This window comes from Camelus ferus, chromosome 3 (assembly GCF_009834535.1).
Source record: "Camelus ferus isolate YT-003-E chromosome 3, BCGSAC_Cfer_1.0, whole genome shotgun sequence".
Classification (NCBI taxonomy): Eukaryota; Metazoa; Chordata; class Mammalia; order Artiodactyla; family Camelidae; genus Camelus; species Camelus ferus.
This window is the reverse complement of record NC_045698.1, coordinates 32819706-32836875: the sequence shown is the minus strand read 5'-3', so window position 1 is coordinate 32836875 and position 17170 is coordinate 32819706. Positions and strand designations below refer to the sequence as shown.

Here is a 17170-nt window from a genome sequence, read left to right as displayed (position 1 = left end):
CAAAAATCTTAGTAAGAGAGAAAGCAGATATTATTTTGCTCTTAATGGAAGAATAAATACATCACGACCTAGAAAGCTGATCTTGAAGAAAAAAAAAACAACTGAAACCTAATCTTATAAAACCTCTGGATCTATCTATAGATGACCAGAAAATATGACAAATGATACCATAGGAATGAAAACAGCAAAATGCAGAGTGGGGAAAACTCTTTAGGACAATAGTTTCTTGAACAAAAAAGAGAGCTAGCGAGAGAAATGGAGAGAGAACACGCAGATTAAGAGTCAGACCAGCTGACCTTCATGTGTGGGCCTCGTCAAAACCCTGATTCAAAAAATCTGTAGAAAACTGTACACACACACACTCACACTGAGGAAACAGTGACAAATTAAAACACAACTGGCTATTTCATGATATTAAAAAGTAAGGTTTCATGGCACTTGTTTAGAGATAGAAGCCGAAATGCTATGGGTGAAATTGCATAGTGCCCCCAAGATTTGTTTCAAAATAATATAGAAGATGGGGAGGGTGGTAGGGGTACACGTGAAATGAGACTGGCAGTGACTTTTCAGTTGCTGAAGTTGGGTGATGGGATGGGAGCCTGGGCATTCACTATCTTGTTCTGCCTACTTTTATATAGATTTAAGTTTGCCTATAATAAACAGTGAAAAATATATACTTTGACACAAAGGATTCACTCTCAGGAGTTGTAATTTAATTGGCCTGGGGCTCAGGTGACAGAGAGAAAGAGAGGGAGGAGAGGAGAAGAGGAAAAAGAAAAAAAAATGGAAGGAAGAAAGGAATGCAGGGAGGAAGGGAGGAAGGAAGGAAAGAAGAAGAAATAGGGAACTCTCCAAGTGATCCTGATGCACAAGCAGCCTGGGCTACAACCACTTGTCAACTCTCCAGCCATCCCATTACTTCCAGTGACTCCGCCTTGCTGGTGTTTCTCAGTGGTTCCATCAGAATTAACCAGGATCCATGATAAACATGCTGACTCCTGGGCTTTATCCCAGAGGTACTAAAACAGACTCCTGGAAGGTTGGGGAGGGACCTGGGAATATGGACATTTAATAAGCTTCGCAGGCCATTTGCCTTAAACTCAGGGTGAACCCCTCCACCACTGCCCGATCTGTGCTCATCAGAGCTGGACCTCTCGCTGTTCCCTGCACATGGCCCTCATGCCCTCATTCCCATGACTGTGTCCATTTTACTCCTTCCTTCTTCCACCTGAAATGCCTTCCTCTTATCTTCATCCAAATCATACCTACTCTATAACCAAGTACCAAAATCACCCATCCGTGAAGACTAATCCCTTCAGTTGAAGTGATTCCTTCTTCCTGTGAACTTGGATTTTCCCCCTGGCATAGGTTTATATCAGTTTATATATAAAGCTTTAGCTCCCTACTCAACAGTAAGCTGCTTTGGTCAAAGGGCTTTTGTGCATACTTTTGTAATCTCACAGAATTTAGACGTTGTTATGAGTTCAATAAACATATATGAAATCAACGGACCCATGAATGCATAACAGCTGACAGTGTACAGAATACTGATCCAGGAAGCTCTTCTCCAAAGGACTAGCCAACATCCCCATTGCACCTTTGGTATACAAAGCAGCCCCTGTCAAGAAGAGGTGGTACAGAGAGGAAGGCAACTCAAGATAAATGACTATCGACAATTCTTAAGAATCAGCTAAATCAGCTCTAAAAGCTTAACTACTTTCTAAATCAAAATGCCATGCTTACCATTTTTACAAACTCAAGAAATTGGTTTAAAGGAAAATATTTCAAAGTACTATTTTGCATATAATAACTGTGTCCAAAAAGTACTGAATATCCTAAGAGGCCATGTTTGATAAAAATGTAAATAAATATGCCTTTATGGATAAATGTGCTTCAATTTTATGAGGCTTCTAAAGAAAAGGGAATTGTATTCATAAAGCCCTCTACTTCAGATTCCCAAAGGAAAGGGAAAAAAAAAAAAAACCTTTCAAACTCTGACTGGGAGGTTTATCATTATAAATTAACGCCTGGCACTCACTGAGTGCCTGCTGTGCTCAGCAGTTTATCTGATTCTCTCAGTCAGTCTCCTGTGAGTTAGGATTATCCATGATTTATCGAGAAGAACAGTGAGACCTGGAGAGGTTGAGTAACTGCCCAAGGTCATTCAACTGGCAGAAATGGGATTCAAGCCCCCATATGTCTCGTTCTTTCTTTCTATAGACCTCTACTTTCTTAGAAATCTGCTGACCATTGAAAGTAAAACCACAAATGCTGGGGAAAGGGATAGGGAAGGGGGGGTGGCTCAGTGGATGAGAGATAAGATGAGTGAGTGGAGGGCTTTGCTGTGAAGCACATCTAGGTTCATGTTTACAACCTTCCCTATACTGAACCTCTCTGATCTTCAGCTTCCTTCTCTGTAATAATATGGACCATTTGGAGTTGTCAGGAGGAGTGTGTAAGATGGCACCTCTGAGGACCCTGACTCAATAAATGGAAGATATTGGTAAAAATAGCCAGCATGGTCAACTTTGGTCCTGCCATGAACAGGGTGTCCTTGTAGGTTTCTCATTACTGGGCTATCAACTAATTCAGTGAAATGAACTGACTGATATTTCACCCATCACAGATTCGGCTGAAATCACACCATACCACTGTTCTTTGGGGAATTTTCTTGTCAAATATCTTAAAGCATTATATATATATATATTTATAAAATATATATATGTATATATATACATATATTTAACAGCTTGTAAAATTTAAAAGACTTCACCTTCATTTAATCTCAAACTCATAAGCTAAACTGCTCTCAGCAACCTCACTCTACTTGATCTGTCATTTAGGCGGAAAGCTCCACTCTGTGCACAAATCTTGCCCAAAGGGATGTGGCCCAGGAAGGGTCAATATAGTACACCTGTCACAATTCGCCTCTCCAGCAGGCCTCTGGCATCCAGGGATAATGATGATCATTATTTTTCCTAAAGAAATCTTTCCTAAAGGCTCAGACCAGGCAGAAGGGAATGGTCTGGGGATGGACACTCAGCATGCCATTCCCCTCTCATCTGTCTTTCCCTCCCTAATTTGATTGGTTTTACCCTGAGCCAAGGTGTCTACCTCTTAGGATTCCAAGTTCAGAAGAAAAAAATTCTTTTCATAAACCCGTCTGTACCATCCATCCAGGAGGTACAGATGAGGTTTTATGGAGGGGTCTTGAGTCCCTGGTTAAATTCTGAGGTGACTCAGTACTTAGAGATGCAAACTCTTCTGCCTACAAACTGGTGTGGTGTTTGAGTAACTGAGTCAAAAGTCAGAGGTACCAAGAGGGAGACTGAACATCGCTGATGATTTATCATTTCGTTGACCAATGACAGCCACAGGCATTATTTAGAGAAAAATATTTACAACCTATACATTGTTTGTGAGAAAGATAAATTACAAACCAACATAAACAATTTGTCATTTGTGTGTTTCTGTGCACAATCTTTAGTCCTTGAAACAAAACGTGTCACTAGCACCTTCCTGGGCTTGAACTGAAGAATAAAGTAATATAATTAAGTGTTTATTTATAACTTAGAAATAACTTTACAAATATTTGGACAGAATGATTCAGATATCTGCACTAATGAGCATACATACTTCTTCAGGCCGATAGTGTGGTTCTCATACGTCCATGATGGCTGAAAATCTCCTGCTCTCTGGGGGAATCTCACATACGAATTCGTGGGGATACTTTTATTCTCCCTTCGTTCACAGAGAACTAGGTTTGAAGAGCCTACCCTTTTAATATAGTACAACATTTCTTAAGACTTAAGATCATTTATGTTTTTCTAAAGATATGCTCGGATGTTTATACTTTTAATAATACGGCTATTTTTTACATAAAATACAGAAAATATAAGGCATACATACGATATGAAGAGAAGACTCTTGCTATGGAACCTGCACTAAAACAGGGTTTTTATTGTTAAAATTTTTCCTGAAAGCACTCTGCATTTATGAGATTAAACTGCTGTAAAGTCTGTTTTTATCTATTCCTGGAATTATTTTGTCACTCTCTTTAACTATCTAAGTATTCTTTACAGTCAGAATTAAATACCCAGACCTATCATTAGTATTCTTATAAATCATCAGTAGAAAATCTGTTTACCAACTAAAAAGAAAGAGACAGTATCTTCTTAAACAGAGGATGTCCTACAACTGGAAACAATGCATAATGTAAATTATACATTTTCCCCAATGGATATTTTCTCTCTTAGAATGATGCAGAGGAAAAAAAATTCTAACCGAATAGGCAAGGAAAACTTGGTCACGCTTCCAGTACAAGGGCTTAAGCTTTCTTCGGTGCTCCTGTACGCTTCGACACTGGTTGCTGAGTAACATTAGCATAATCCTGAATTATTAAGAAAATCAGAGGTCAGATTTACTTTACAGGAGAATTCAACCTAGCTGAACCAGGACCGAGAGGGTCGCAGCATTCCAGGTGCGAGCCTGGTGGCAGGTGTAAAGTGTACCACACGTGGAGAACGTGCGCAGCGAGGAAAAAGACAAGTTCCCCAGGGCTATTACCGTCATTAGTTCCATCAGCCTGGGAAGCCCTCCCACGGCATTTTCAGTGTAGTGTGTGGAGCAGGCCTGGGGCTTATCACATCTCGCAGGGGGTCGTCTTCTGCCGGGCATAGTCACATAGCTTGACATTTCCGTTAAAAAAAAAAAAAAAAAAAGTCTGGGCCTTCATTCTCCATGCAGGCTTCTGTTTCCCAGCTCTACAACCAGTAGCTCGAATAAAGGGAGCCAGCCCGCTTAAGGCTGCAATCATTTATCCGGATGATGGCAGAGCTGCTAGTCTCTCTAGAGGTGCACACTGTCCTTTTTACACGATCAGGTTTAAGCCAGGCACAATAAGCCTGTGCTAGTACATTGTACCAGACGTTCCTCTGGGCGTTGTTTCATTAACCTTTTGAATATTTTGCTGTAATTAAACGGTTAGGAATCTTTGCCACAGGAAATGTGATGAAATAATGAAACGTACCCAATAATGTTAAATGGAGTATTGCATTTAGACGGTGCAATGGTAACCAAAGAGAAAGGCTTAAGGAACAAACAACTGATATAACAAAGCCATTTTCCCAAGATGTTTTTGATTCTGGAAGTGCGTGTAATACTTCTTACGGAATATTAAGCAGAAACAGCAGAAAACAACGTTATAATCATAACAGTGTAAGAATTCGTGCTTGTGGCAAGTTATATGCAAAAAGAAATGGGTTGTGCTAGGTAGGCTGGTATGATTTTTAAAAACTGTCTTTGAATCATTTGCTAGATTCCCTTTAATGTTGCAGATTCTCCTCAGTGAAAGAAAGCCAGAAAGAAAGCCACAGAAGTGTATGTATACAAGTCCTCATGAAGAAACTGTAACCACAGAAAGGAAAACAGATGTGAAAATATAAAAAACAAGAAAAAAACCTAAAGACTGAGCATTCATCTCAGCAGGGAACAAAGAAAAAGATGCAAAGAACCAAGTCAGTTCATTCAAGAGAGTTAAGACTTTTCTCACACCCTACATCATATGATAATAATCCCACAAATACGGTTTATTGCTTAGCAGGAACACATCAAACTAGTCCAGCAAGCCTTTCCTAAACGTGTGGAAACTGGAGCTCAGAGAAGCTAAGTAACGCATCCCAGGTCAAACAGCGAGTGTTCATATTCAAGAGTACTGCCTGACTCTGTCTTTTAGCACTAAATTGCATGTCTCTCTCTCACCATTTTATTAAATTCCAATCATTCTGGAGAAATGGCCCTCTTTTCTGTTCCTCCCTCACCATTAGCCCTGAATAAAGCGGCGCAGTCCTCATCTGACATTGGCAGTCCTGATAGTCACTCATACTCTAATTTACATACAGTAAATAAATATTTGAGTACTTGCTCTGCATTGGGCTGGTTCTGGGGATACAAAGCTGAAGAAAACAGACACTCTGGAGGCCTACAGACCAGGGGCAGATACAAACGTGCAAGCAGGCAAGCGCCGTCTGCCACGGGAGCACAAGGCTGGGCCACAGGACTTCGGCTTCTTGCGGAAGGAACCGGCATCTCAACTGAGAAACTGAGGGACTGGTTGGGATTAGGCAGATGAATGGTGCATCATAGGGAATAACCTTTGCTGAGAGCCAAAGTCGGGGGGCAGACAAAAAGAAGACAAAAACAAAACCAAACAAACATGGCACATTCCAGAAGCTGAAAGGGACCCGTACCATATAGCTGGACTTGGAGGGCAACAATCGTCACTAATACTTCATTGCACCTAAACAGTATCATTTTTTTGAGGACATGGAGGGTTTGCTTTTCAAGGAAAACATTATTCATGATGTCAAAAAGCAACATTTAAAACTTCTTAAGTTTTCCCTCATTGCATGTCAACAATAAAAACTTCTTTGTGACTATGCACTTCTAAATTAAGTTTTGGTATGCAAATTACTCATGCAGTCAATTTTAATATAACTGTGTCCATTTCCACGAAATCTGAGATACTGGGCAAATTTTTTTGACTGGAGGTTACCTTCCTCTTCTGCAAAATGGAATGAATTTATCTTATATGTTTGTAGATGAGAAAGACAAACAATGTTAAGACGAGCATCTGTCCTGATGCCTGGTACACAGAAGACAACCAGTAAATAATAGCTAGAGTGAAAGAGTTTAGAAAGCCATGTGCCCATAAGTCTCATTTTAGTGACGAGAAGGAAGCACCATTGCTTATCTGCCTCACTCTTGGTTCCTAATACTGACTTACTATTCAAATGTATGACTATTTTACTGATAGCAAACTTCAACTGTGTTAATGATTCAAAAGCCTGTCTGACTTTCCCTTACTTCATATCCATTCATGTTGGATATAAGAATACATGCTATGCCCAATGTTCACAGCAGCGCTATTTATAACAGCCCAGTCATGGAAACAACGTAAACGTCCATCGACAGATGACTGGGTAAAGAAGATGTGGGGTGTGTGTGTGTGTGTGTGTGTGTGTGTGTGTGTGTGTACACAATGGAATACTACTCAGTCATAAAAAAGAATAAAATAATGTCATTTGTAGCAACATGGATGGACCTGGAGATCGTCATTCTAAGTGAGGTAATCCAGAAAGAGGAAGAAAAATACCATATGTTATCACTCATATATGGAATCTAAAAAAAAAGACACAAATGAATTATTTACAAAACAGAAACAGACTCACAGACATAGAAAACAAACTTATGGTTACCAGAGGGGAAAGGGGGTGGGAAGGAATAAATTGGGAATTCAAGATGTGTAGATACTAACTACTATATATAAAATAGATAAACAACAAGTTTCTACTGTATAGCACAGGGAACTAGATTCAATATCTTGTAGTAACCTATAATGAAAAAGAATATGAAAAGGAATATATGTATGTGTATGTATGACTGAAACATTATGCTGTACACCAGAAACTGACACAACATTGTAAACTGACTAAACTTCTTTAAAAGAATTTTTTTAAAAAGAATATGTGCTACAAATTAAAGGCTACAGATCAGAACAGAAGCCTTGATCCATTCAGCCTAAGACCTCTAAGCACAGTTAAAACATTCCTAAGCTCAGGAGAATGTGTCACAAAAGTTGTCATTTGCACTCGGTGTCATCTAGCCACCCATCTGGCTTACCCACGGCTTGCTATAGAACAAATTAGTTCAATGCCAGGAGGTCTGGGGACTCTTGTAGAGTGTCCAACAGTCATGAATTTACTCTGCCATGTTTCTTTCTGAGACATTTCACTGCCTTTGTGCCTTAGAAAGCTAAGACCTTTGCGTAACTCTACAGCTTTCTAGAATATGTGCTTGTGTATTCTTGCTAAGCAATAGTGAGTGATTCAGGCTGCCATTCTGAGATAGTGGGCAGTAGGGAAGAAAACGCTTCTCATTAACTCTCAAGTATAAAAATAGAATTATCATCATTCATTTTGAAGAGAAATGGTTTTTCTCTCTAACCAATTGGTTTCAGAAAGCCACTCTCCTGAAAACACATGTAGTTTGGATGGCTGTGGCATTTTTTTCCCCACAAAAACAACTGAGACTTTGACAAACAACAGCTAATACCAGGTGATAACAAATTAATCTAGTTATAAGAGGTGAATTACATTTTCACTATTAATATAATTTGTACATGATGTGCATTTTAGAAAGTGCATGAGATGAACACAAATGGTATTTCATTCAGGAAAAAAAAATCAAAGATTATATTAGAAAGCATTTTCTATGCCGATTCTGGATTACACACACACACACAAAAAGAATAACTAAAACCTTTATCATTAGGAAACTGTCTTCATTTTATTGTTTGATGCACTTTAACATAATACCAAAATTAGGGCTCAGGGAGGAAAAAAAAGATGGAATCCCTATCATTCTAGGGGAAAAGAGCTTTAAAGAAATCATCATGACTAAACATTTGCAAAACTAAGTATTTCGACTGCCCTCACTGAAGTCTTTTGCTTTATCTTTCCACACTTCTCCACACTACACCTTGTGCACTTACCCATTAGATGAGTGTTTTCTTTCTATTCCTTTGGCCCTCAAAATCAAGTAAGCCTTTCTCTTCTTCCTCCATTCATTCCTACCTCTACCAAAGATTTTGTTTTATCTTCTTGTGTATACTCCAAAGTATTGGATAGGGGATAATTAAATCTTTTCAAAATTATTTTAACTATCAATAATAACTAACCTAGTGCATTTGCATGTGTTACTAGATTTAGTCTGTACTTCCCCCCCAGAGGGCTTGCATTACAGGCAGACCTAGAGTGGTACACATACACCCTACCATTTCTCATAGAGCAAAGTAAAACTAAGGGAAACTATAAATGTTTGGTAGGCATCCCTTCCATGAGGGGCACATCATGGCAGGTGTTATCACCGGCTTTGTCTTGCCACGAACACCTCTGTGATGCCAAACCATATACCATCTGATTCCCAATGTGTTCCAACTGGCAAAGCATCAGCTGGATGATGACTTTCAGTACAAAATATATGAAGACTGTTGCTTCTTGCTACTGGAGCTGCTAAAGTCCAGCTGATTTTTTTTTTCCTTATTTGGTGTGGTTTTCAAAACTGTTGTTTTATTCAGAGTCTTTTCAGCTGAGTTTTCAAGAGTATGATACAGCCCAAAGAATATTACTTTCTGATGAAACATTATATATTCTAGCCTTCTGTCTGCAAAACTAAGCAAACTGTTAACCTCTCGAACAGTTTTTCAGCATGCCAATAGGCTTTTTCTCTGAGGTTTTTGCCTAGATTCTTGTAACTACTGGATAATTACTTCTCCGTACTCACTTTCTTTTGACAGCTTAGTTCTAGCCTCTGGGATTTTAACATCTAATTGGTTTGTCTGCTTAGATGGTGGATTCTTAAGTCTTCCTGAACTCAGCAAAGCAAGACAGCAAAAGGGGTTAAAAACATTTTCGGTAACTTTGTCCTCCAGAGCCCTCCTAAAACACAAGTACAGACGCTGGTTCTTCAGTCATTCTTCACAAACCTGGTAACTGGACTCAGCGAATACTTTGGTTATCAGAGCAGCGCTCTACAGAATCACCGCACTCAATAAATGTCCAATAACAATGGTGAAGAGTTAGATGAGCTATATTTAAAATATTTCCCCCTTAATTCCCCTTCTAAATCTGGCTTCCATCTTTGCCTCTTTATGGTATCCGATGATCTCCATTCAGCCAAGTTCAAAGGCATTTTCTCTGTCCTTATCTTCCTTGATCTTTCTGATGTATGGGGCACAGCTTTTCATACCTGCTCCTTTGAAGACTTCTGGCTTCAGTTCCTGAGACATTTCTATTGTCATTTATTTTTCTTCATCACCACCCTGATCTCTCCACTTATTTCTCACATTTCTAGGTCTTTCTTTTTCCCTTATACCTTTCCAGTCACTTTTCTTCCAAACATATCTTTGATGAATTACTGTTTTCTTTGTGTCTTCCTGCTTTTTTTTTTATTCTACAGAGATTCTTTTGTTTTCACCAAGTTATATAAGTTAATAATTTACAGATACCTCTCTAGCATTGATCCATTTCTTTCTGCACATCAAGGACACATTAAAACTCAAAGACAGTTTCAGTATAGAATTGATACTGTACACATATGATCTATTTCCACTTTTTCAGGTGCTCACCATCTCTTCAAAAGTCACCTCTTCTAGGAAGTCTTACTTGGTCACTCTACCTCAAATTCTGTCCCCTTTTTTATCTGCTTGACTTTTCTTCATAGTATCTACCACTGCTTTCACTGTAGTGTGCATTTATTTGTACGTCATTTGAGCGCATCACAAAGATACAAGCTTCATGAAAGCCTCATGTTTACTGCTATACAGCCAACAAATAAAATAGTACATGGCATGAAGTAAGCATAAGATAAATTAGAATGAGGTTAATGACTGAGTGATTAAGTAAGTGAATGCATGATTCATTCAGAATCTGTCATTCAGATTCAAAACCTGAGAATCATCCTTGATTTCCTACTACCTCAATGCTGTAGTCCGTATCTTGTTGCATTAGGGTAAGGCGAGGCTGCTGTAATAAACAGGCCCAACAATAATTCAGTGGCTTAAAGAAGAGAAAAAATTATTTCTCACTTGGAGTTTGAGCTGTTTCAGACTGTTGGGCAGCTCCATTCCCTGAAGTTATTTCGGACGTTAGTTATTTCCATCATGCCGTTTCACTTTCACCTTCTGTCCAGTTAAAACTGGATTTTCATGGGTTCCAGCCAGACCGAAGGAAAAAGAGACCATGATCGAAGTACATCCCCAAGCCTAAAATAACGTACATTATTTCTGCTTAGATTCCATTGGCAAGGATGTGGTCATGTAACTCCTACACCTGTAAGGGAACCTGGGTCATGAGCCTATCCAAGTGCTTATGAAAAAGGGAAAAACTGATGTGGATCAGACAACTGCCAGTCTCCTCCGTATCAGTCAACTTCTCAGAATATTTCTCAGACTTATTCCTTCCTCTTCCTGCCAAATATAAAAAGGTCCATCCCCTGCCTGAACCACTGTGATCCTTGACTTGCTATTTTTCTAGCCTTTACTCTTTCATCTCACAAGCTTATCTCATTCCAAAATCCAAATGACTTTTCCAAATTATAGCTGTCATTTTTAATTTGTTGTCTCAAAACGCTGCGGCTAGCACTTCCCACATATGTCAAGTCGAACTACCTGTTATGATTTCAGTGCCCATTGTCCTCCACAACGTCACTGGGGTAAAGGAGAAAAAGATCTCCAAAAGATAAATGAGTCTGGCACTAATGACATACGCTAGGCCACATTCATGTGTCTGTCTATCCTAGAGTTTCGTAGAAAGGAGTCTTAAATTTTCAGTTATATGACATCACAATTTTTTTTTCTCCAAGGCCTTGTATGTGAGTGACTTTCAGATCAGTGTTTGATGATGGAATTGAAAAGTCACAAAATAAAACTATGACCAGGACTTAAAAACAAACCTGTGTCACTAGAATATTAACATAAGCAATTAAATTCCCTTGAGAAATAATTTCTTTATCATCTTTTTGTAAAAGCCCATCTTTAAGGCAAAAGTTCCTACTATATGATCTGGGGACCTCTGAGGGGTTGTCTCTGAAAACTTTTCAGAGGCCGAAACTCTTTTCATAATAATCTTTACCTTTTTAATTTCGTCCTCTCACAACGGACATGGACTTTTCCAGAGGCTATAGGATGTGTGATGTGTCCACAGGTTGAATGAGGAAGCAGATATGAAAATTAAGCTGTCTTCTATTAAGCCAGATATTTAAAAGATGTGCCAAAATAGAAAACACTACCACTCTTCCTACTCAATTTTTTGTTTAGTAATCTATACTTATTTTTCACACAAAAAGTAATTTATGTGATCAGATACATTATTTTTAAAAATATTTCAAAATCATCATTTTTCACTTATACAGTAAACACTGATAAATATAACTCATAAACAAAAACTTTTGGAGCGCCTCCATAATACTGAAGAGCTTTAAGGGGTCCTGAAATCAAAACGTTTAAGAGTCACTTACTGAAGGAGATAAGTTACAGTTTTGCTAGTTTACTGCAGCTGCCCACTTTGCCATTCAGCATCCCCGCCCCTCCGTTCCTAGACGTAAGGAATATGGACTTCACTAAAAATGTCTATAAAATAGTTCCCATTCTCTGATCTAACGAAGTCCTCACTGAAGTCATCAAGGACAAAGTATTACTTCTTTGATGTTCTGCTCTTACACATATGAAGGAAAGACGAGGGAATTGAGAATGGTGCTGAGAAGCAGGTAGAGAGGTCATTAGGAAACTGGGCTCGGCGGCTCTCATGCATAACTAATGACTGTAAAGTGCTTTGCAGATAGAAAAGTGTCATGTCATGGCAGAAACAACCACTATGCATCTCTGGCTGGAGGAGAAACTGCCTCCTTCCTTGATGTTCCCTACAAAGGAGAGTTAAAATATTCTTAGTCTGCATAGCGATTTTAGCAGATTTTAACTTGAATAACCAAAACAACATTCATGATGAACAGCATTCATCATTTATATTCTTGGACCATCACTCAATTCTGTAAGGTTATAGATTCTATTCTAACACCAGCCACTTAGCTTTGCCCTAGAGAAAACTCTATGCCACGGCCAAAGGCCGTGATAATACACATTACAAATGCACACATTTATCCACAAGAATGATTTCATAGAGTTCATCGCCACTACAAAATGAAAACAAATAAACAAAGCATCACTCAAATTCCAGTAAATAATTCATTGGAAGCAAGTTCCTAGATGGTGAGTAAGCGGGATATAACCAGCTTCGGTCCTGGATGTCAATGGTAGAGAAGCTTTACTATATGCCTGGCAGGAATATTTCTCTACTCTTGGGTAACTAATAAGGGCTACTCCTAAAATTCTAAAAGGTGGGGGAAAACACTTTCAGGCCTTTAAAAAAACAAACAAACAAACAAAAAAAAAACAAAAAAAAACTCCACTTGTTTTTAAAGCCAGTTCTCATCCAACCACTTTCTATGCTCATTTTCACCTGTGAGACTAATATCTTATCTAGGCCCAGATGTGACTGAAATTACTTCTTAGGTCATTCTGGCCTTGACATACTTGTTATGAAGACATTGCTGGGTAAAATAGCTCCAAGCCCTGCTCTGCAAATGACACATAAGGACACTGTCTACTAACATTAACGAGACTTATGAATCCATGATGGGACAAGAGAACTAAAAGGTGAGTTTTTATTGGTCAGATACGATCCTTCACCCAAGTGTTCAACTTCTGGTAAATAGGTAGAAATTTGGCCAGGCATGGCAGAAAATGCCAGAGTACCTAGTGTATCTGAAGTTGCAAAGACTTCAAGGATACAGCATAGTCTTAAAAACAGGAAATATACTTTATTACAAAAACAAAATTTGAAATAGTAATCTCTAAAATATTTCCATACATTACTGAAGGAAGTAAATGAATGACTTCAGAAGTTACTAAGCATTTTCATTCTTCAGAAACAGATAATCAGTTTCATTCTCCAGAAACTGAGAAATAATAATGTATCTGCCACATTTAATCTTTAGACATCAGCATTGTTAGTGGAAGCAAATTACTGTAGTTCACAAATAAAGTCACTCATTTTGTTTTATGAATTTAACCTTAAATGTTATTTAGGCTGCTAGGCTATTTTTACTTCAAGAATTTCTTCTTGAGAACTTATATCTTGAACTACTGATATCACATTTTAAACAACTATCAGTTACATTCTGTAAGTTTAAAATGAGATTTCAACTATTTGGCCCATAACTATTTTCTTCCTTTATTGTTTAAAATATACTGTTTCAAAGTACGTATCTTCTTTTCACAAACATAATGTTTTTCTACTTCCTGCTAGTTCTTTCCCAAAGTCAGATATACCTTTTCCTTTGCTAAACCTGTTTTTACAGTAAACCTCCTGTAATAGAATAAAAACAAATTAATATTTGTCCTAATAAGTATTTATTAAAACGTTTAAGACAAAACATGGTTTTTTTTACCCAGATGTGGGCATTATTTTCTTTAGTAATGGGAAAAAACTTATTTAAAACCGAGACTGTAAGTAATCTAAATTAGCAAAATAACTGCAGAACAGAACCTGCACAAGTAGCATTTTGCCAATTGTATCTTTACTGTGCTTTGAACAACTGTTTAGTGCATGATGTTGCAGAACTGTGAAAAAATAAGATGTAACATTCTGAAAAAATTAATTAAAAGGCTATTGAAAAAAAGTAAAATCCTTCAGAGCCCTTAAAAGTTCATTCCCACCATATTTTGCCTTATCATATTCAGTGGCCTGTCTAGTATTATCTCCATATACCTGCTAAGTTTAACAAGTTTCAAACAACACATTGTATTTGTGACAGGTCAAAATAAACAGCAACTCTTACCCATGAGAAAAAAAAAAGTCAGAGCCTGAGTTACAGTTAAGGATTATTTTCTGGAGAAGGAAAAAAAAATTAAGCTCCCTACCAAAATTCTTTGATTTCCTAAAACTTGGTTTTTGTCTTGTTTTGCTTTTTTTTTTTTTTAATTTGACACATTTGCAAGACTGGGACCAGACAGGGAAGAGCATGACATGAATTTGTCCTACCTCCAAAACGGGGAGATGATGGTGTGTGTATTACCGCCACATGAAGCACATAACCAAATTACTCTGACCTCCATTGATGGTTAGTTTTCACACAGAGGCAGTATCATCCATTCCGTGCCAATGACACACACACACACACACACACACACACACACACACACACACACACACACACACACACACACACACACACGATGTTTGCAAACTAGAAGAACAGTGACTAACAAGATGTAACTAAAAACTCTCTTCTTTTTGAAACAAGAGAAAAATTCCACAGGGAAGGACCCAAATTATAATTAACTTAATCGTACTCAATTAATTTGAAACGTAAGCCGCAAAATCCTGATGGTAAATCCCCAAGCTTGGTTGTCATTCCAAAAAGGGCACTGCAAGCTCTGTCCCAATGGTCCCCTCGCTCCCAGGTGGAGGGAAGTGCCAGCCTCTCTGTGGTGGAAGCCAGCTGGGGAATCAAGGAAGACTTCCACGGTGTTCCCAGTGAAGTGGTCACGGAAACACGGGCAAGTCACGCCACTATGCGCTTGCTGGGAAAGAAAGGGCGCTCCGCGGCTCAGGGACACTCTGTCCAAGATGGTGACGCATCTTTCTCGGTACATGGTGGGGGGAGGGGGAGGGAAGAAGCTTATTACTGAACTAAATGTTTTTATTGATCGCCCTTGAGTCAGAGCCCACTGACCCCGCAAACCGTAAGTGGCTATAGCGCAGAACTGTCATTTCCAGGCAGCAGGAGGAGATACGGGATTAGCTCAGGACACCTCGCGCTGAGCTTGCTCCCACAGTCCCTTCACCCCCGCGGCCTCCGGGGCTGCGAATCAAGATGCAGGCAGCGCTGGGGTCTCCCGCAGGCCCTGGCCGGGACCGCGCCAGACCCGCTGGCCGTGCGCGCTGGCCCGCGGGGACCGAGCGGCCGGCGGGGCCGGCGCGCACCCCACCCGGCATCCGAGGCCCGCCCGCCACGCGGAACGGCCGGCGCGGGGCCGAGAAAACGAAGGACTGCTCTGCGGCCCTCCCTATTAAACAACAAAGCGAGCTGTAAAGCCTCAGGTGCTGTGTTTGTTGTGCCGTCTGCGCCGTGCGGTGGCTCCGGCCGGGGCGAGCCGAGCGCAGTGGGCCGGGGAGCGCCTCTTCGGCTGATTCCAGGGAAAGATAAGGAGCCGCCGAGCCACCAGCTCTGTCTAGACTCGCGACCTCACAAGTCAAGCGCCTTGTTTGGATTAGCCCTCCAGATCTGCCAACCTGATCAACCCCTGAAAGAGAAGGGCCCAGCAACACCCCTTTTTCCTCTCCCGGACCACGACTGTCCCTGCTTTAAGGGATCAAGGGCTGCCTTGCCCGCGTGAGTCACAGGGCTGGTTAGACCAGTGTCGGGTCCCCTTCCTAGCACCCACACACCCCAAACCCGAGTGCAGCCGGGCTCTGCCCTGCCCGCTGGACCTGGCAAACACATCGGAGGGGAGAATCACTAGGAAGATAGGAAAAATAAGTTGCCAACACAATCAAATCCACAAATAACATCTCCGAAGAAATGAAAACTAACTTTTGCTCAATGGAAGGGAAAGAAGATCCCAGGCGAGGAGAGGGCCGAGCGGAATCTAGCATAGAGCTGTCGTACAGCACAGGTCAAGGTGCCTTTCTTACCCTACAACTTTCCCTCCAAATCCAGGCGTTCACCCCTTTGGGGGTAAAAATGGTTTTTTTTTTTTCCAGAACGTTTTGCTTATCATTGCTGAGCGCTTTTGCAGAGGCATAATTAAGCAGAAAGATATGCAAAATAAATGTTAAAAAACCTTTTTTAAAAAAAATCAAGTAGTCTTAAGTGCGGCTCCGGGCAGAGACTGGCTTCTCCAAGGCACAGAAACTGGCTTCTCGGAGCCAACAGCTTAAGCGCCATAAAAATTAAAGGATGTGATAGTAACAATGCTCACAGCAAACACTCAGCGGCCTTCCCTCCCGCCCCTCCCCCTCCTTCGCTCCCTGTGAACCAACTTCTCTGTCTACACTTCAGAAGTCTCCAGGAGGTGTGGAGAGATCCTCCATCACGACTTGGGACATTGTAAGCTGTGAAGTTTATGTTTGTGGCGCCTAGGCTCAAACAGCCATTCAGTGGCTTACTCAGTTATCAAGAAAACAACAATCAGAAAAGATCAGTAAACAGAATTGGCTGCCAGCGCCCTGAATTAACTACTTGCATATTAGTTTAAAAACAGCAACTCACACTGTACAAGTTGATTGTCTTTATTTTAAATAGTCAACGAGAATTCAAGATTTGGGGCCCTTTTCGAAAGTAACACCTAAAACAAAGGCACACACAAAAAATTCCTTCCTCCTTTCTCCCAGCACCCCTAAAGAAAATTTGACCCACCTTGTTGTGACACAATCTTTAATCGTTGATTAGCAGCAAAGAAGTAAATAGTCCTTAATGAATAGAACTCAAGCATAATTTGGATTATAAGTCTCCTTTAGAAAAGATGACTACACTGAACTTTACAGATAAG

General features: G+C 39.9%; 1 protein-coding gene across 1 annotated transcript in view; it reads left to right on the top strand.

Moving 5' to 3' along the window:
• The window catches only part of LOC116659909, a 52386-nt gene that overhangs the window by 30972 nt on the left and 4244 nt on the right, over positions 1–17170 (top strand). The window contains exon 2 of the mRNA XM_032468307.1: positions 14990–15265. Coding sequence (XP_032324198.1) covers positions 14990–15265 — 276 coding nt within the window. The remainder of the gene's footprint in view (positions 1–14989; positions 15266–17170) is intronic.